This window comes from Brachyhypopomus gauderio, chromosome 3, assembly GCF_052324685.1.
Source record: "Brachyhypopomus gauderio isolate BG-103 chromosome 3, BGAUD_0.2, whole genome shotgun sequence".
NCBI classification, from domain to species: domain Eukaryota; kingdom Metazoa; phylum Chordata; class Actinopteri; order Gymnotiformes; family Hypopomidae; genus Brachyhypopomus; species Brachyhypopomus gauderio.
Genome location: NC_135213.1, coordinates 18,862,298 through 18,883,857, shown reverse-complemented (window position 1 = coordinate 18,883,857; position 21,560 = coordinate 18,862,298). Strand labels below are relative to the sequence as shown.

At 50.6% G+C, this 21,560-nt stretch overlaps 2 protein-coding genes across 4 annotated transcripts in view; one reads left to right on the top strand and one right to left on the bottom strand.

Annotated features, from left to right (window-relative positions):
* The window catches only part of dock1 (dedicator of cytokinesis 1), a 196,447-nt gene that overhangs the window by 75,929 nt on the left and 98,958 nt on the right, over positions 1-21,560 (bottom strand). The gene's annotated exons all lie outside the window — the stretch shown is intronic.
* insyn2a (inhibitory synaptic factor 2A) overlaps positions 8,590-21,560 on the top strand; it is a 31,092-nt gene continuing 18,121 nt past the window's right edge. For both annotated transcript variants that reach the window (XR_013130020.1, XM_077000006.1), the window contains exons 1-2: positions 8,590-8,880; positions 18,935-20,120. Coding sequence is in view for 1 of the 2 variants with exons in the window: in XM_077000006.1 (XP_076856121.1) it covers positions 18,940-20,120 (1,181 nt within the window). In the remaining variant the exon portion in view is untranslated. The remainder of the gene's footprint in view (positions 8,881-18,934; positions 20,121-21,560) is intronic.

The following is a 21,560-nucleotide window of genomic DNA, read 5'->3' as shown; positions in this document are numbered from 1 at the left end:
GGAATGATGGGAAGCAGGAGGACTCAGGGCCTGCACACGTCCCTCCCCTACGGACAGCATCAGCTGTACCTCTCACGTGCGCACACACACACACACACACACACACACACACACACACACACACACACACACACACACACACACACACACACACACACACACACACACACACACACATGTTTCTCCAGGAAGCACTTCTTCACCTCAGTGAGTGAATACATGCGCTGCATCAGAGGAGATCCTCTGGGGAACAATGTCCTCAGCAAATAGTATTAAAAAAAGAAAGAAATTTTATGTACACATATATAATATATCTATTTATAAGAGGTGACAAGTTTTAGAGGACATTTTTGGTAACTGCAGCTGGTAAATGCTACCATAGACACACTCCATTGCATTTAAGATGGTCCTTGTGAGGGAGCTGGCAAACAAATCTCACTGATATCATTAGGTGTCTACATGAGACCTGTGGTCCAGACTGCCTGTAATTATCCAGGTCCTTATCTCACAGACAGGAGCAACTGTGGGCTGCCTGCTCCGTACCCCTGCTCCTGAACTCTCCGGCTATTAGTGGAAACAAAGAGGATGGAGGATTGAGGAGGAAGGAGAGAGGGGGGGGGGGGGGGCAGAGCTAAGGGAATGAGGCGGGGCCAATGTATGTGAAGGACTGCTTGACCTGTGAGGACCAGCATTCAGGAGCATACACCATTGGAGCGCGATCTAAAGACTTGGGCCAATCAGAAACCTCAAATCTTCCCATATACCACAACCACTTAAATCCAACAATATTCAAAGACCTATCGAGACTGCTAAGTGGTCAATGACCCTTACATTCAGACACACTTTGAATCACTTATTTATTTTAACAGTTATAATACATTTGGTCAAACAACCTTGTAGGTGAAGAATTGCAGTCTGTAGTAGCTGGTATGTTTTAGTGTGGCAGACCGTAGCTCTGTGGTGTGTGACTACAATGCACACTCACATTCCATCATGTTATTTTTAAGTAAAAGTGGTCCTGTTGTCAGAACAGTGTAGATTGGGCTGCCCAAGTGTAATCTTGGTGATCCTGTGCTCAGAGTTCCAACCCTCATCTAGAACACCAGGGTCTAAAGTCTTACTGAGGAACCTCAAGAGGTGGATCATGACAGTTAAATTAAGGTTGTGACTAAATTCTACAGGATTCAACACAAAATTCAACACAGTTTTAGCACACACACAAAAAAAAAGAAATTCTAAATGATCTTGGTCACAACATTGATTGTCCTATCAAAGCAGAGAATAAAAGTCTAGCTATATGTAAATTAATATATACATAAAAAGCAGCTTTCCAACATTTTGTTAAACAAGGACGTGAAGTGCAGAGTAAGATTGGGTCCTATATTGAAAATGGGTGGAGATTTTCTTTGTTAATGATCAGGCGTGAGAAGGGGCTTCATCCACCACATGCGAGCCAATAATAGAGATTAAAAGCTTTCGACATGCAAACGCACGGCGAGAATCTCCGACGTGTGTGCATGTGCACTCCGAGCTCCATTGTTCATTTCCATTACGCCTCGCTAAGCAGAATGAGAATTCAGTCCTGTTAAAGTTCCATCATGACATGAAAGCCAAAGCCCTTTAAACCAGCCTTTTTTTTTCCTTGAGTAATTCACTTCTGACTCTAATTTTGCCAATGAGTACTTTCCATATTAATTGAAGTCATTCCGTGTTTCAGTGCCGTGCGTTGTCCAGAATAGACAGGTAGCCACTTTAAGCACTAGACGCTTAATGGGTAAAGCAGAGGAACACAGAAAGCAAACCCCCCATGCATCCTAGAGCTAGATCAGAACAGGGAGACCGATAGTCCATAATGCATGCTAAAAGGTAGACGGGGCTGAAGATTGTGATCAGGGAATAAGCAGCACTGGGAATAGGTAGCACAAGAAAAGCCAGTTGTGCATTAACAAATGCTCAGAGGCTGCAGGCTTTAGCAGAGCTGAACTCTTCAGGGTATAAAGAGGATTCCTATCAGTTAGCTTCTCTAAGATTACCCACATGTGGGAAGGGAGGGGAGCAGAGAGAGAGGGAGGGAGGGAGGGAGGGGGAGAAAGAGAGAAGGAGAGAGAGAGAGAGAGGACAGACAGACAGGCCGAGAGACAATACGTCCACTTTGATTCAATCTCTTAACCTCTCCAGTGTCAGGGGAGAGTGTTACGTGGCATACTAAAGAGTTCTCAAGCACATCTGAGAGCAAATGTATCTGCACTGCTGAAAACATGTATGACAAACCTTTTTGTGTCACCTAATAGCATATGTATGCGAAAGCGTGCACGTGTGTGTGTGTGTGTGTGTGTGTGTGTGTATGTGTGTGTGTGCACATGTGAATGGTGAGTACATAGCTGTGTGATGGCACCACTTCTAACACTTTGAAATGGCAGAGACTGAAAAGTGGGCAATATCAGAAAGTGAGTGAGACCGAGACAGACCCACAGAGACCGGGACAGACCCACAGAGACCGGGACAGACCCACAGAGACCGGGACAGACCCACAGAGACCGGGACAGACCCACAGAGACGGGGACAGACCCACAGAGACCGGGACAGACCCACAGAGACCGGGACAGACCCACAGAAAGGGAGTGTGAATGAGAAAGAGAGAGATAGTTAGGGAGAAAGTGAGAAAGTGAGGGAGAGAGGGTGTGAGAGGGGGAAAGAGAAAGAGAGGTCAGGGAGAGAGAGAGAGGGAGAGAGGGTGTGAGAGGGGGAAAGAGAGGTCAGGGAGAGAGAGAGAGGGAGAGAGGGTGAGATGGGGAGAGAGAGAGAGAGGTCAGGGAGAGAGAGAGAGGGAGAGAGGGTGAGATGGGGAGAGAGAGAGGTCAGGGAGAGAGAGAGAGGGAGAGAGGGTGAGATGGGGAGAGAGAGAGAGGGAGAGAGGGTGAGATGGGGAGAGAGAGAGAGAGGTCAGGGAGAGAGGGAGAGAGGGTGAGATGGGGAGAGAGGGAGAGAGGGAGAGAGGGTGAGATGGGGAGAGAGGGTGAGATGGGGAGAGAGAGAGAGAGGTCAGGGAGAGAGAGAGAGGGAGAGAGGGTGTGAGATGGGGAGAGAGAGAGAGAGGTCAGGGAGAGAGAGAGAGGGAGAGAGGGTGAGATGGGGAGAGAGAGAGAACATGGATCCTTTCTGATCCCATCTCTTCACCTCATTGGTGTTGTATACCCAGGCACGTTTCCATGGCAACTGTGCGTTCTTAAGAAGCTGGAATCCCCCCCCCCCCCCCCCCCCCCAAAGGGCTCCCTCTTTTTCTACAAAAAGACAGTTGGCCTTGGATTCTCTCAGTCAGAGGCAGAGCCACTGTAACCTGCACAGTAGAGTCCACACCTAATGGGACACACCCGGTCCAGATCTGACCCATAACTTTACATCACTAGTTCAGGTCCCCCCCTGCATGGAAGACACTGAATATAAATTTACATAATGGACCAATTGTACATGAAGGAGTTAATCAAATGTGGCTAAGACTGACATGGTCTACTGGAGATGGAGGGTGCCATTCTGTTTAATTAGGTAGCCTGCATATTCGTGGACAGAAGAGAAGAAGGGAAAGATGATTGATGAGACGAAATGGGAGTCTTATCACACTCTGGGGTGCCAAAGCAAGCGGTTATTTGTTTCTATGGATGCTCCTTCTTGCTTGGGGCCCAGTCATTCTGGATTTATTTAACTGTGTTCATTTGCAAGTAAACAAGACAAAGTGAATTGGGTTTTGTGATTTAGAATTATGCAATTTAACACAGGAAAATTAACAACCAAGTGTTGATCACAAGCTTTTGCATACAACTATCGTGGCAGGAGGAGTGTGCCTGCCAAAATGAAGTACAAAATCAGATTAGAAATGAGAGAAATCAGACTCAAAACAACGTTCTCATAGAAATGAAGTAACTCAACCACTGCAAGATACTCTGCAGTGCATGTCTGTTGGTCTGATCCTAGCCTTCTGTTCTAAAAACACACGTGTGGACACACTGCAGTTTCACAGTGTGCTCATACAGAGCGGCTATGAGAATGGATGAGAAATGGTGCACAAAAACTCACAAATGGCAGAGACAACATCCTCCAGCAAGGAGCAGCAGCGTGCTGGAGAGTGAAGGTGCAGAAAAAATGAAGATCAGAGCATTCAAACACAGCTGGGGGCAGATGTACGTCAGCGCCAAGATACCACTGGCAGATCTCACACTCTCCACGGCAGGGGGCAAAAAGACTGGTGTTTACTTCTGTGTGTAGCGTGGTCATAAAGACTGGTGTTTACTTCTGTGTGTAGCGTGGTCATAAAGACTGGTGTTTACTTCTGTATGTAGTGTGGTCATAAAGACTGGTGTTTACTTCTGTATGTAGTGTGGTCATAAAGACTGTTGTTTACTTCTGTGTGTAGCGTGGTCATAAAGACTGGTGTTTACTTCTGTATGTAGTGTGGTCATAAAGACTGGTGTTTACTTCTGTATGTAGCGTGGTCATAAAGACTGGTGTTTACTTCTGTGTGTAGCGTGGTCATAAAGACTGGTGTTTACTTCTGTATGTAGTGTGGTCATAAAGACTGGTGTTTACTTCTGTATGTAGCGTGGTCATAAAGACTGGTGTTTACTTCTGTATGTAGTGTGGTCATGAAGCATTGTTTTAACCTTCTAATCACTGGCGCAGTCTCAAAATATTTGTGCTCGTTGCTAAGGTTTTCTTAAAAGTGTTTGTCTCTCTTCTATTCTTGCAAGGCACAAATATGTCAGGACTAGCTGTAGGATTGCAGGTTTGGTTAGAGCCATGTTATTTCCATGTCAGATATTTCCAAAGAAAGTCACACGGCTCCATACCCTGCCACCCAGCGCTACTGCTATTAGCGCCGTTCCCTCCAGATCTGATCGCGGTGCCTCCTGAAGTCTAGTCACATGTAGGAAGCCCCTTACTGTGGGCTGGTGTAAGGCAGACTCCATAGAGCCACTCTGAGCCTGGGGAAGCAGGGAGAAAGGCTCCACTCCATAGTGTTCAGAGCGACTGACGGAGAGGACAGAGGGATGATGGAGAGGACAGAGGGATGGGGTTTCAAGTACCACAGCACACTCAGAAACTTGTCAGAGTCTCAGTCTCTGTCTCTCTGTCCCTCTCCCTCTCTCTCCCCTTCTCTGTCTCTCCCCCCTCTCTACCTCTCTCTCTCTCTCTCTCTCCCCTTTGGCAAAGCTCCAGTATGCTGTAGACTGCAGGCTGCTTTGATGCGGAGCTTTTTGAAGTGGCGAATGCTACGGTGAGGCTCATTCGCAGGGCCATCTGGACGACAGGGCCAAAGCCCCGCCCCCAGATCCTCCATTTGAGCTCTTTGTGCGCAAGCGGAGGACAAAGCTATAGTCACCTTGCATTCTGACTCAGCAAGTTGTGCCCGTAGGGTGAGAGGACACAGTGACCCTACACTGGATTGGTAAAATTCTCACACACACACACACACACACACACACACACACACACACACACACACACACACACACACACACACACACACACACACACACACACACACACACACACACACAGATTTAAAAAGGGCAACAATAACAGCAGAGAATTCATAAGACTAAAGGAAAAGGTATGGTATAGTGCAGTAAGTATAGTGCAATGGCTTTAGGAACAGAGTGTCCTCAACCTTCTTCACACTGTACGTGTCCTCAACCTCCTTCACACCGTACGTGTCCTCAACCTCCTTCACACCGTACGTGACCTCAACCTCCTTCACACCGTACGTGACCTCAACCTCCTTCACACCGTACGTGACCTCCTTTACACTGTACATGTCCTCAACCTTCTTCTCACTGTACGTGTCCTAAACCACCTTCTCATTGTACATGTGTCCTCTACCTGTCTCACTGTACATGCACACATGAGACACAGATACAGAGACATTTTTAAGTTTAAAACTTTTCTTGTCTCCCACTGTTTATCTCCCCTATAATGACAAATGGTAACAAAGTGTATTTTGAATAATAGATAGAACTGACTCAGTGTATTTTGAATAATAGATAGTAGAACTGACTCAAAGTGCTGTGAAGAACCACGTACAACATACGGTCAAAGAGTCATCCTCTGTCCTTCAGAACAGGAAATGAAAATGTTTATGAAATGCCCTCAATTCCCAAGTCTTTGCCTGTCTAATTCCAGAGCAACTGTGAAAGCAAACTTGTTCTGAGACAACAACTGACCTAATGCCTGAACTCCTCACATCACCCGAGGCTTGATGAGACTGCCTCTCTGAAGTAATATCATTTCAGATTTTTTTTTCTTTTCAATCATGAGCATCATGAAACAGGAATTTCAGTACCATCTGACAGTCCAACTCTTTCCTGTCCACACAGGAAAATCACACGCACGCACACACACACACACACACACACACACACACACACACACACACACACACACACACACACAAATATTGGCTTAAGCTCACCTTGAGCTGGGCCTCCTGACAGCCCTAGGAGACAGTGTTGCTGAGAATGTTGACACAGTGAATGGTGGCACTGACAGATCACACACACAGCACAATTACCACAGCAGGTGTGTGTGTGTGTGTGTGTTTTTTTACTAAAACGGCAATAAAATTATATCAGAATGACATAAAATGACAAGCCTCAATCTTTCTCTACCTCTCTCTCCCCCCAAAAAAACAACTGATTTCCTTTCAAATGCAATACATTTGTGAAATGATTAAATAAAGAAACCACGCATGCACAGGCACATATTTGGGCATAATAAATTGCTTTTGTATAGAGCAGATGGGATCAATGTCTTATATAAACACATCCATGCATCAAACAAAACCTTGACACATTCATAGAACTGCATTAAAAGTATCTGTTTTTGTAACTGTGGGGAAAAGGCAATGATGAAGTGGAAGATAGAGGGTGAGAACTGACGAGGAGGTAGAGATTAGCGTTTACCATATGGCAGACAACCCAAAGCCCAGGGGCGGGGTGGCAAACCGCCAGGTCTGGGTTAAAAACGAGCGCGCCAACTGAAGCGGCAGTCGATACAGCAGAAATGTCAGGCACAGACGTCGCAAGGTTAATGACATTCTTCTGTTAAAGTGCATATGAGAACAAATCCATCACCTCAACACAGTTACCATCATAATATCATTATTATTACAAAAGAATATTATATATATATACACATATATGTGAATAGGAAAAAAAACAGGATTAACATGGTTTAAAAGATGCATCCTTAGATGTGGATCTAAAGTGTCATGCGAGCAAAGAAGAAAGGGTCTCAGAAGGAGGAATTCAGAGGTAGTTTATCCACTCTGCTCTACAGGCTGGGCAGTGCGGTCCTGTCTGGGGACCTGCGGGACATGAAGCATAGCTAACACTCGTTCACCTGCAGCACAGAGGAGCTAACGTGAGGGAGAGAAGCTTCAGCTCCATTCTTAAAGACACTAGTCACCAGTGGAGGATGTGAGAGGCGGGGCCATCCTTCAGTAGCTGTCAGGATTTGGCAGAAAAATGACGAACTTAATGTAAATTTGCAAAAGTGCTCTTGGGGAGAACGTATAAGAGTTCCAGTGATTCACTGCGACGGGTTTCCCCGCTTTAGCACTGAGCTTCCATATAAACAGATCAACAAGCAGAACCCCAGTGAGGAGCCGGAGCAGCGGGGCCCAGCCAGGGGGACCGCTGTGCCTTACGAAGCTTCTCCATGTACGCACTGACTTTGAAAAAGAGGCTAATGATGAACCTGATGACTTCTGCAGTAGTCCAAAAGTGTTGCGGCAAAACAGCGAACACGGATAACGTCCCAGTCAGCGAGCAGCAGGGCAAAAAAAACCACGAACAGGCGCTATCCGGAGCGCACCACCCGTCCGCGTTAATAATTCAGCTGTGAAGTGCATGTTAAAGCGGCTGAAACGCTGGTAGGGAGCAGGAGAAGCAGACACCAGCGTCACGCCTGCAGACGCAAACTCAGATCCACAAAGAGTCTTCACACACACGCAAAACCCACTCAATCATTTCCATCATAAATTCATTGACCTCTGTGCGTGTGTGTGTGTCTGTCAGGAGGGGAGTATCTGTTTCACTGTCAGTGAGATTAGCAGATGCGTGTTGCAGATATACAAGTTCGCCAGCCTAACCACCGAGAGCTGGACTTTCCCGGCAAAGTCTTTCCCCTCCCACGCACGCTTCCCTCTCTCCCTCCTTCCTTCTCACTCTCATCCCTCCCCCACTCCCTCCCCCTCCTCCCTCTCTCTCTCTCTCTCTCTCTCTCTCTCTCTCTCTCTCTCTCTCTCTCTCTCTCACAAACAGACGCACACACAGCCTCTCCGAGAGCACGGCGCTGCAGCCACAGAGCGGTCCTCGCGCGCGCGAGCAAATGCCGTCGCCGAAAGTCGGGAGACCCGCGCCGTGCGTCCTTCGTCAGCCGCGCGTGCGAGCGAGAGCGGCCGTGTGAGCGAGCGTGTGTGCGAGTGAGAGCGGCCGCGTGCGTGAGCGTGTGTGCGTGCCGGCGAACGTGCGCACGGGCCGGGGTCGCGTAGACGCGCTGGAGGAGGGGACGGGGGAGGTGGGGGGCGGTTTTGGGAACGCTCTGCCCGTTTGGAATCCATCTCACTCTCCATCTCTCTCCGTCTGTGGATGTGTACCGGTCGAGGGAAAGTGACCATCGAGCTGCCCGTGTCTGACGAGCAGTGTCCAGCATGGCAGTGCCTACTGCCCCCCTCTCGTCCTCTCACCTGCCCTCTCTCCTCTGATGCCCTCTGCCCGTACCCAGACTCCTGCACTGAAGCCCCGGGCATTTGGCAGACAGCAGGGGACATGCTCTGGTCAGAGCAGCAGACTCCGTCTCTGCACCATCAGTGACCTGCATCTGGAGGTGAGTGACACACAGTGTCTTTCTCATCTCTCTCCCTCTCTCTTTCTCTCTCTCTCATCTCTCCTTCACCCCCTTTTTTCCTTTTCTTCCTCTTCACTCCTATCTCACCTTCTTTGCTCCCCTGTCCTCTGGAGTACGAGACAGCCGAGAGGAGACAGACAGCAGATGTTTTGATAGGAGGTGTCAGGTGGAGGTTTCCCTCCTCTCTGGTCCACCAGCACATGCGTGTCCTGTGTCCAGTGACCGGTGTGTGGGCCTTGACTGAGCACAAACTCCTGTTGCACTTGGAGGGGTTGGTAGTTGTAGTTGCCACGGGGACGTGTGGTTCCCATGAGCAGATGTGACAGCTGGAAACGCGAGCGCTCCCTCCTCCGGGCTGCGGATCGGTCGTCGGGAGCAACGCGTGTCTCACACTGCGAGCGTGACTGTCGCCCTGGCGACACTCATCACGCTGGTGTGAATAAGAGAGTACCCCAGACTGGAGGAATGTGTGCAGGCTCGGTGCTGCGGTGCTCACAGACAGGGTCTGGACCACAGATCTGGTTTTGATCTAATCGTTATGGAAGACGTTTGTTGAGATGCAGAGCATGCTCCTTTCCTTTGGAATGACCCTGAATCAAGTTGTCCTGGACTGCAGAGAGCAGGAGTTGGTCAGAGAGGAACACAGTGGCATTAAGTGTAATACAGGAGAATAAAAGCAAACGCAGGCAGGCTGAGGACGTGTTCTCATCTATGGTTACGTATGTGCATGTGTGTGTGTGTGTGTGTGTGTGTGTGTGTGGCTGCAGCTGTCTGCCAGTATCCATAGTCCTGATGAACAATCTTTAAGTGAAAAGTAATCTAGATTAATGCACTGCTGTGATCCAGTGTGCTCTCCCTAGTAAAACAACAAATCCCTCCCCCGTCCAAATCCTTACACTCGCACAAACATTATGTTCCACCCACACAGACACACACATCTTCCATAAAGATACACTCAGTACAGTACAAACACATTTTACAATGGCATGGGCACACACACACACACACACACACACACACACACACACACACACACACACACACACACACACACACACACACACACACACACACACACTTCCTCACTCCCTCTTTCAGTCTCCCATTGTCACCGAGATCCCTCTGCCTAACGCCCCTCCTTCATTCAACCTCTCACCTCACAGCTCCAATACGATCGGCCCCAGCTGGGGAGGGGGGGTGGAGGGCACAGTGAGGCACACACAGAGCAGAAAATGGGGACAGGGGGTTTAGAGGAGAAGAATGATGGAGGAGGGTGGGAGATGCTGTGTGGTGCTGTATGGACTGTGCAGCTCTAACTGAGAGGGCACGACTCTCCTAGTGTACAGGAAGCAGCTTAACAGCACACAGACGAGGACCACTGAATAACAACAGGAAACGGTGGCAACCTCCATGCTGAGGGCTCTCTCAACACACACACACACACACACACACACACACAGGACAGCCACCGACACAAAACTGATGTGTCCACCCTGGCCAGACATAGGCTTTCATGTGGTAATGGGTTTATTTATTAAGAGCCTTGTTCTCTGCCTACAGCCTTATGTAGAGAGAGAGACCCCGATAGATACATGGCATACTAAAGAGTTATGAAGCACACCTGAGACCATTCTGTACTGTGTGTGTGTGTGTCTGTGTGTGTGTGTGTGTGTGTGTGTGTGTGTGTGGTAATGCACATCCAAGCATCTGGCATCAGTAGAATAGGATTGGCACTGGTGGGTTTGGTTTTTGGTAACGGTTCCAACACTGTGAAATGGCCTCCAGACCGAGCTGGAAGCCAGCTGTGCTATCTCTTAACACAGCAGCTGGTGAGCACAGCTCAGACACCTGACCTGCAGTCTCCCCCAGACCTGCCGTCTCCCCCCAGACCTGCCGTCTCCCCCCAGACCTGCCGTCTCCCCCCAGACCTGCCGTCTCCCCCAGACCTGCCGTCTCCCCCAGACCTGCCGTCTCCCCCAGATAAATGGTTAGGGATGAGGAGTGAATCTGTTATACGTCACTGAACCAACACGAGGGTGATAGTCAGACCAGGAAACATCTACAGGGCTGAGGCAAGACTTTTACTGTTTGAGTTTTTAAGTGTCACTGATACCCAGTAAACTCTCAGGTCAGGTTACAGTTTGCTAAAATGTTATTTTAAATAATTTTACATAAAAAAAGATTAACGAGTACTAGAGTGATGGAGATCTACTTGAGGATGTAATGCAAAGCAACTTATAATTATGACTTCAACCGAGGCTCCGGGCCCTTGCTCAAGGACCCAAGAGTGTCATCTCAGCAGTAGTGGGGCTTAAACTGGGAGCCTTCTCTGTTCTAGTTGTGCCCCCTAACCTTAACAACAGGGCTGTGATGACCAGACTGCTCAGCTCCAAGAGCTGGATCCAAGCACTAAACCTAACAGTTTTATTTAAGAATATTTCCTATTATTTATTGTCCCCTGAATATATATATATAAAAACACTGTGAATTTGACTGCTGTAGGGTTTGCCATCCAAATACCAACAAGTCGCATCTTATGTACAATCACCTGCATGGTTTCTCAATGAACCAGAAGCTTGGCTAACGAGGGACTTTCAGGCATGTCTCGGAGCTCCACAAGAAACACACACGCACGCAAGAACACAGGCCCATGTCTTAACATGCATGTACGCTATGTGTTGAGAGACAGGCCAACCCAGGCTAAGACTGCAGCTCCTTCAACATGTGCTTCTCCACCAAAGAACAAGAACCAATTCACATTAGGAACGTGGTTAGCTGGTTTCCAATGGCAACCAATTAACAGTTGAGTGGGAGTGGGAGGGGCTAGTTCATTTCAGACTCATCATCACCGACATACACAGTGCACAGACTCCAGTCTTAAAGAGAGTTTATATAGTCTAAATCTCCAGTGAAAAATACAGATCACAAACTAAATCAACATCTCAGTCATATTTACTGTGACTTAAAGAACACAGACGAGCCGGTGATGCTTGATTCTGTCACCTAAATTTCAATCAGCAGCTCAATGGAAAATTAGAGGCAAAAGCAAAAGTTTGTAGTTACTTTCATTAATGCTTACAAGAGCAAAGAGACTCAGAGGAGCCACGTCTGTTCTGCTCGTTTAGTCTTAAAGCTGAGCCAGAGCCCCACCCCACCCGCATGGACGCCACCACCCCACCCGCATGGACGCCGCCACCCCACCCGCATGGACGCCGCCACCCCACCCGCATGGACGCCGCCACCCCACCCGCATGGACGCCGCCACCCCACCCGCATGGACGCCGCCACCCCACCCGCATGGACGCCGCCACCCCACCGCATGGACGCCGCCACCCCACCCGCATGGACGCCGCCACCCCACCGCATGGACGCCGCCACCCCACCCGCATGGACGCCGCCACCCCACCCGCATGGACGACACCACCCCACCCGCATGGACACCACCACCCCACCCGCATGGACGACACCACCCCACCCGCATGGACGACACCACCCCACCGCATGGACGCCACCACCCCACCCGCATGGACGCCACCACCCCACCCGCATGGACGCCACCACCCCACCCGCATGGACACCACCACCCCACCCGCATGGACGACACCACCCCACCCGCATGGACGACACCACCCCACCCGCATGGACACCACCACCCACCCGCATGGACGACACCACCCCACCCGCATGGACGACACCACCCCACCGCATGGACACCACCCCACCCGCATGGACGACACCACCCCACCCGCATGGACGACACCACCCCACCCGCATGGACGACACCACCCCACCCGCATGGACGACACCACCCCACCGCATGGACACCACCCCACCCGCATGGACGACACCACCCCACCGCATGGACACCACCCCACCGCATGGACACCACCACCCCACCCGCATGGACACCACCCACCCGCATGGACGACACCCACCCGCATGGACGACACCACCCCACCGCATGGACACCACCCCACCCGCATGGACACCACCACCCACCCGCATGGACGACACCACCCCACCCGCATGGACGACACCACCCCACCGCATGGACACCACCCCACCCGCATGAACACCACCACCCCACCCGCATGGACACCACCACCCCACCCGCATGGACTCCCTCTCTCATTCCTGCATCACTCTACCTCTCGTTATCCTTCTGTAGTTCTTCTCGCCATTATCTGCCTCCCTGCGTCTCGTTATCCATGCTCATCTCCGGCTCGCTCTCGTTAGGTTAATGGAACGGCTCGGTGTGGAGCAGACAGACAGCAGGAGAGAAAACTCCTTTACCCATCTGATTTCAGAACCTCATAGCTGATCACGTGAGACAGGGAGAGATGTGGAGGAATGGGTGAGAGAGACAGAGCGCGAGACAGAGAGACATCAGAGAGCTTCTGATTTAGTGGGAGAACATGTAATTGGTTAAGCTAAAACGTGGCGGCATGTTGCCGCCCAGAAAAGGTGAAATCCATATGTTTTTTGTTTTCTATTTAGAAACTGCAGCAAAAAAAAATAAAAATAAATAAATAAAAATCCTGCAAAACATTACACTAGGATATTTGAGATGTCCTCTCAGACTGCAGCTGAATTCAAATGCTGCTGAGCACCACTGCAGCTGTGTGTATGTGTGCGCACACAACGCAGGGCACGGAGCTAGCGCACTATTCCACAGTGACTCAGACGTCATTACACACCATCTCTCCACATGAGACATACTTTAATATTCAACAGTGGAACTCAGACGTCATTACACACCATCTCTCCACACACGAGACATACTTTAATATTCAACAGTGGAACTCAGGCAGACAGTCTAATCTCAACTTGACCATCACCTACACCTCCACCCCCCCAGGGCTAAGCCCCACCCCCGGGCCAAGCCCCACCCCCCTGACCTGCAGCAATCAGCCAAGCCTGAGAGACGATGAGATAAACACACTATTGTGCTATTGTGTACCTATTGTGTAACTATTACGAATGAAAGTTGTGTGGATTTAACTCTTCGTCTTCTGCTCTGTGAGGGAGATGAGACACGAATACGATGTTTGAACGCGTTTGTGAAAGCATCGCGCTGAGGTTCAGACAGGTCTGTAGGGGCCCTGCTGAGGAAGGGCGTGTCCTCCATTTCTGCCCACACAAAAGCCCCATTCCACCTAAACACACCGTTACTGACAGATGACATTTAAAGGACGGACGGAGACAGCTCACATCACAGGCTAAAATCATGAAGAAGCATGAGAGTAGATCAGCCCACCTTTCCTTACCACACATCTCTAATGCACCACGGTAGACAGGACTCAGTCTGACCACAATCTGACCACAGAGAGTGATTAACTGACACTCTAATGATTCAGAGAACGCATCAACCGTGTGTGTGTTTGTGTGTGTGTTGAGATAACAATGATTGTTTTGTCATACAAAGTCCCCCCTCCCACACACTCTACAGTATTACATCATTTCAAATTCATCGTCCTTCCTGTCTCTCTCACAAACATATAATCTCCAACGCAAACAGGAACCTTGTATACGTTCATGTTTAATTTTCACCTCCCCTCCCCTCTCTGGATGACTGGAAAGCAATACTAATCGCAGTGAAAGAACAGCACCAGCTGAGCAGGTAGAGAAGACTACAGCCAAAGCCGGATTAGCGCGACCTGCGTGGAGATGCGCACAGCAAACTGGACACTCCAGCTGCTTCAGCACAAGCTGCTCCAGATACTCAGGGAGAGAGGGCTTCCCTGCTCCACAGCAGATGTGAAGCATGTCGTCACGCTGCCGCAATGCGAGGACTCCCCCACAAACCGGTGCATGGCCCACTGAATCCCAGACACACGCAGAGTCCTGCTTTACTGACCTTCAAGTCAGGGTTCCCAATCAAAGTCAAATGCAAATTACCTGACTTTCCTGTGACTTTCACTCACTAAAACGTGGGAACCCTGTCAAAGAGAGAACGTCCCAGAATGAGAAGTATATTCTGTACACATCGAATGAACATTAGAGGAGAACGCTGATCTACATGACTGTCCTGTATAGAAATGGTCTAAGCTCATACATTTCATTCACCATTCTGTCCATTTTTATGATAAGTCAGGGACGCCCACTCTACGGAATCACCCCAGCACTCTGTGGTGAGGCTCCATGGACTCCAGCACAAGGAGACTGGCTATAAAAAGAGGCGAGAGTAATCAAACCACGAGCTTCTCAAACATTAATCATCAGGGGGATTCAATCAGTTCCAGGAGCAGACCAGAGTCATACATCAAGCGCTCTTTTCTGCTTAGAAGACAGGGAATGTGTTGAGTGGTCGTTTTTGGTTTGGAGAGCAAGGTGTAAAGAAACAGAGGCTTGGTCAGAGAGCATCAGAGACAGTGAGGGAGAGGAGGAGAGAGGGCGCCGGGCAGGGCGTGACTTACGATGCCATGTTTGGTTCTCAGATGAGTTTGAGAGTCCGCTCACTTATTTGGCAGCGAAGTTGGAGAAAGGGAGAGGGAGTTGAATGAAAACGCAGATTCAGTGGCCCATGCGTTCAGACTGCCGAAGGGAGGGAGAGAGGAGGGAGGGAGGGAGAGAGGGAGGGAGAGAGGGAGGGGAATGCAGCTGTGTCAGGTAGTTAAATGAAACACTCGCTGTAATCGTTGGCCTGGAGCAGGTCGTCGAGGCAGGGGGGACTAATCTGAACAGGTCTGGACGGTTCGGACAAAGCGGAAGTGCCTGCTGGACGCCAGCAGTTTGTCTGAAGGAACAAAGACACTGTGGGGAGATGGCAGTTATCACACGCACACGCACACGCACACACACACACACACACACACACACACACACACACACACACACCGGGGTCTAAACAGACCAGCAGAGTTAAACCCACTCAGCTGTGCAGCCTCAGTGAGGAACGTATGGTGAAATGAAGAGGCTTCACAGGTGTCCCAGAACATGCCGTACTGGGGAAGTACTGCCTATTAGGGCACGGCTGAGGCGGTCAGCCTCCCGTCTGGCATTTTCATGGCTCGACAGCATCTTGGCCACAGCCGGCCCAGGGAGTACTCGAATTACGTGGCTGCTTATGGCGCCCACGCCACCAGGGGGCTCCCAAGAGCACCAAGATAGTATGACGAGCCTATTCATTACATAAGAATTTGGTGCTGAGGTGGTGGTATGGGAGACCCCAAATGAAATTCTGCTTATGCCGGTAGCAGCAGTAGACGGTCGGCCGCGTGATAATATCAGGCGTGAACGGGGCTCAACTTGCACTCCCATATTCCACTCCATTTATTTCTAATCAGCTCCTTTTGATGACTGTCTATATGACGAAGGACACAGGGCATAAGTGTCTATTGCTTGTCACCTTGCCAGCTCGGTCAAATCACAGAAACAGGAAGTGACATCATCCAGCCTACATTAGCAAAGCACATTCCCAGCCAGAGGACCACAACTAGTGTTTTTTTTTAAAGATAATATTTTTATTACTTTGAATAATTCATAGCACAACTTTCAGAAGAGATGGGGATCGGTAAACCAGCATGGGTAATCCAGCCCGATCGAAGCCTCCAGCACTTTTTAGAACTTCAAGTACGGCTCAGCATGAAACACCAGCCTTCAAGCCTCATGGACGTCAAGCAAGAAGACTCTCGTCTGTCCTGGCTGCCAGACAGCAGCTCTTCTGGACAGCAATCTCCAAACACAGACTCACTCATTTAATGACCACTAACGACTGAAATGGTTAGGATGCGTTCTGTGAGTAGATGACAGCGCTCTTGATGTCCCTCCATATATGAATGTCTTCTAAACACCATAACTGTAAATGTAGCGACTATAAATTTATTTTCAACTTGAATAACCTTTAGTTACCTGTGTCTGTGTATATTTAGCACTTAGGCAAGATAGACAAGTCGCTCTGTGTGTGTGTGTGTGTGTGTGTGTGTGTGTGTGTGTGTGTGTGTGTCCACTGGTCGGTCTCTGTCTAAGCACAGAGCCACAGGCTGTTAATGATATCACCAGATGAGATTGATCTGATGAAAGAGCAGGCCTAGAGACACTGAGGACCTGTCACAACTCGTTTACCACATCTCTCTCTCCCTCCACCCCTCCATCACCCCCTCTGAGCCCTTATTGAATGAGTGAATGAAAGGTAATGGGCATAATACAATAGTGTGCAGAGTATTTAAAATGGCCGACCTGTTAGTCCCGAGGAACATAGCTGTAAGACTTCTCTGAGGCAAATCAGGGGCTAACCCAAAAGGGAGATTGCAGTCTATTAGAGTGTGTTAGCTCGGGGAGCAATCAGCCCACGTGTGTCCTTCGCACTCCGTCTGTGGCCAAAAGAGAGTGGAGAGTTTACCCGGCAATTTAGTAGTCCAGTGGCAAAGTCCAGTCCACCGTAGCCTAGGTATTTTATTGTCTTCAGACAATAATAAGGGGAAATTAACTTTCACACATTTATTTTTAAGTATTTGCATTGTCTGTTATAAACAGATTAATAACTGAAAGCTACTCAGGCAAAACAGCCGCCTGAATCTGTCAAGTCATCAGACAGATGCCTACCACTGTCCCCTCAATACTCCCCTCCCCACTACTCCCTCACCCACTACTCCCCTCACCCCCTCCCCACTACCACTGTCCCCTCAATACTCCCCTCCCCACTACTCCCTCACCCACTACTCCCCTCACCCCTTCCCCCTCCCCCACTACTCCCTTCACCCCCTCACCCACTACTCCCCTCACCCCTTCCCCCTCCCCCACTACTCCCTTCACCCCCTCACCCACTACTCCCCTCACCCCTCCCCCTCCCCCACTACTCCCTTCACCCCCTCACCCACTACTCCCCTCACCCCTCCCCCTCACCCACTACTCCCTTCACCCCCTCACCCACTACTCTCCTCACCCCCTCCCCCTCCCCCACTACTCCCTTCACCCCCTCCCCCTCACCCACTACTCCCTTCACCCCCTCACCCACTACTCCCCTCACCCCCTCACCCACTACTCCCTTCACCCCCTCCCCCTCACCCACTACTCCCTTCACCCCCTCACCCACTACTCCCCTCACCCCTCCCCCTCACCCACTACTCCCTTCACCCCTCCCCCTCACCCACTACTCCCTTCACCCCTCCCCCTCCCCCACTACTCCCTTCACCCCTCCCCCACTACTCCCTTCACACCTCCCCCTCCCTCACTACTCCCTTCACCCCTCCCCCACTACTCCCTTCACCCCCTCCCCCTCCCCCTCCCCCACTACTCCCTTCACCCCCTCACCCACTACTCCCCTCACCCCTCCCCCACTACTCCCTTCACCCCTCCCCCACTACTCCCTTCACCCCCTCCCCCTCCCCCACTACTCCCCTCACCCCTCCCCCTCACCCACTACTCCCTTCACCCCTCCCCCTCCCCCACTACTCCCTTCACCCCCTCCCCCACTACTCCCTTCACCCCTCCCCCACTACTCCCTTCACCCCCTCCCCCACTACTCCCTTCACCCCTCTTTCACTCTCCAACTTTCTCTTTCCTCCCCTCTTTCCTCCTGTCTGCTTCACTACCTCCCCTCTCTCCCTCTCTCCCTCTCTCCCTGATGTATGTACAGGGGCTCTGCTAGTAGCTCCTCTCCTGTCATCACTCTCCCAGCGTGCTGCATACACTTCAGAAAGCGGCGCCAGATTAAGAGATGCAATTAACAGTCAATGACAAACAAGTCACAGGCTAAGACAACACTTCTGAGATCAGCGTCATCAATATTACTGTCAGTAGGATGAGGCTGAGGGAAGAGCGCGCTCACACACACACACACACACACACACACACACACACACACACACACACACACACACACAGGACCACTTCGAATTTTGCCAGGTGCTGGCAGACAATGGAAGCAGCTGTAAAGCAGCAGGATGAGTAGGTCCTCGACGTGACACGACAACTCCAGTGCAAAAACCTTCATTCATACACACACAATATTTATGAACATTCCTATTGAACTCAAATTTCAATTCAACTTTAATTCAACATTAATCTCTAGCCTATTTTTTATCACTGGCAGGAACTATGGTGAGTAAAGAGGTGTGCAAACGCATGCTCACCAACTCTGAGTCGGACTCTGAGGCGGCGCCCTCTACGGCCCTGGAGGTGAAGGACCCGTCGGAAGGAAGCCGGCAGGTGCGCAAACGCAACAAAGCCCTGCAGGTGCGCTTCAAGGACATCTGTGAGGCGCAGAGCGAGCAGGCGGCGGCCGCGAGGGGCGGGGCCCACGCCCCCTACCAGGCCGCCTACCGCAAGTACATGACGGTGCCGGCCCGCAGGTCCATCCCCAACGTGACCAAGAGCACGGGCGTGCAGACCTCGCCCGACCTGCGCAAGCGGTACCAGACCTTCCCGCTGGAGAGGAAGAAGAGCCACACGGTGAAGCACGCGGCCGCCGTGGAGAGCTACAAGGACCAGGATGACGGATTTGTGGTGGACGTGAAGAGGGCGAAGGCGGCTGAGGGAGGGGGGCGGGCAGAGCGGGCAGAGCGGGCGTGCGGCGTGAGGAAGACCAGGGCCCTGCTACACACCAGGGAGTGTGTGGCCACGATAGAGCACCACCCGCGCGGGGGGGACTGCGCGGACAGGACTCGGCCCGACGGCCAGGAACCGGACTACCAGGTGTGCGCGGTGAGGAGCAGACACCGCAAGAGCGGCCAGAGCGACTCGGGCTCGCCGGAGCAAGCGGGGGAGAGGCAGCTGCTCAACTCCGAGGACGGGGGTGGAGGAGTCGAGGGCGGGGCCCCGGCGGACCCCGCCTCCAAGGTGACGGGACCCATTGCGTGGAACTCGCTGACGCAGGTGGAGTGCCTGGAGAGCCCGTCGGCCCGCAACAAACGCAAGCAGCAGCTGCAGCTAAACGGACTGCAGGTCCAGACGCTGCCCCGGACCGGCTGCACCACGCGGGCGCAGTGCCACGCCGACGTGATCTCCGCCCGGACCCTGCGGGCCATGGAGGAAGCTACGGCCTCTGTTGCCGCGGCGCCCGCTGCTATGCCGACGCCCCCGTGCGAGGGCGGGACAGGGGCGGGAGGCCTGCAGACGGACAGTGAAGCCTGCAAGCAGATCGTGCCGGTCCATCAGGACAGGGACGTGAAAGCACAGCTGCAAGCCATGGAGAACATGATCAACTCCAGCCAGGAAACCATAAAGGTGCTGCTAGGAGTTATTCAGGAGCTGGAAAAAGGAGAAGCACTCCGAGAAGGGTAAGTCATGGAAAACTACAGTACCCAGCATGCAACTGTCTTCCGATCAGATTTCCCTAAAGATATTGAGTGTGTTGAATGATGCTGTCTTTTTGATCTCAAGGTGAGCGGTTTGGTGCCTTTAGCAAATTTTTTACCAATTTGCTAAAGTATTAATGCACTAAAACCTTTATGCAGTAAAGATTACCTGTCCAATAAGTCAACAGCCAGCCAGAATAGCTCTAAAATGTTCAAGTGAAATGCAGAGCTAAAGACGGTTAGTTTTCAAAGATTTTGCATAGAATAGATATAACTGTACGTGTCCACATTAATATGACTTAGACACCTTGGAAATTGACTCTTTATAAACTCTTTACGACTCTTTATATACCTTCTACCATTAAACATTTATTTTACCAATCGCTTAAACATTTAAAGTAGAAGTACTCCATTACACGGAGTACGTAAATCAAAACATGAAAACAAGATGAAACAAGCGATACCTGATTAAACGCTACAGAGCATGTGATGAACACACCTGATCTCACAGTGGTGATGAGGGACCTACACGCAGCTTCTTACCCAGTGGCTGAGGACTCAAAGCAGCAGGACTGATCTTACACCACACACGGAGGCGAGCCTTTATACCTGCTCCCTCTCAGGAAGCCCGGGTTGGCACAGGCCCCTTCATCCGGCCTGTACGGACCAGTGACCCGAGCCCGAACAGCTGCAGAGGAATCGGCTTCGCCCGCTCGACAGAGATGACATTAAAGAAGCACACAGCTTTTAGAAGCACTCAGACACCCCTGAGCAAAGCAAACGGTAATGACAATTATGACAGGATGGCATAAAGAACAGCTTAGTGTACACCCCTCCGCTACTGTGAACTAGCATGTCGCAACAGACATCGCAACTATTAGAAGACAGAACAGCCGAGTGGTCCGACTTCTGAATTGAGTTTAGCTGGTGTGAAGGCACAGCGTGTAGATTACCTGCTGGCCAACTGTTCCCAGATCTGCTCTCATGTGGGTTCAGCTGGCGTGATACTGTAAAGCCCTGCCATCTAACTGTCCCCAGCAACATATGGTTTCAGAACCGTCTCATCATTTGACCTGCCGCTTAAGAATCTGGAGAACCCCCAATGACCCCCACACCTTATTCCTATTCTACCTGTTGCAACATTGTGATTGTGTCATCAGTGTGATCTAGGAGAAAAAACAAACAAACAAACAAACAAACAAACAAAAACAAACAAAACTGAACCCTACAAAAGCTGCAGAGTTGGCATTAAGTGACCAGGGCACTTTCTTCCATCAAAGCGGAAGGAAGCCTGAAGTTTTCTACAGAGGTCTCGGCACATCACAAACGTGTTTGCTGCCACTGACTCTGATCTTCATGAGACCTGTTACCTTCTGTGGTGTCTTCATAAAGAAGAGAGTAGGAGAAATGGAATCTCATTCA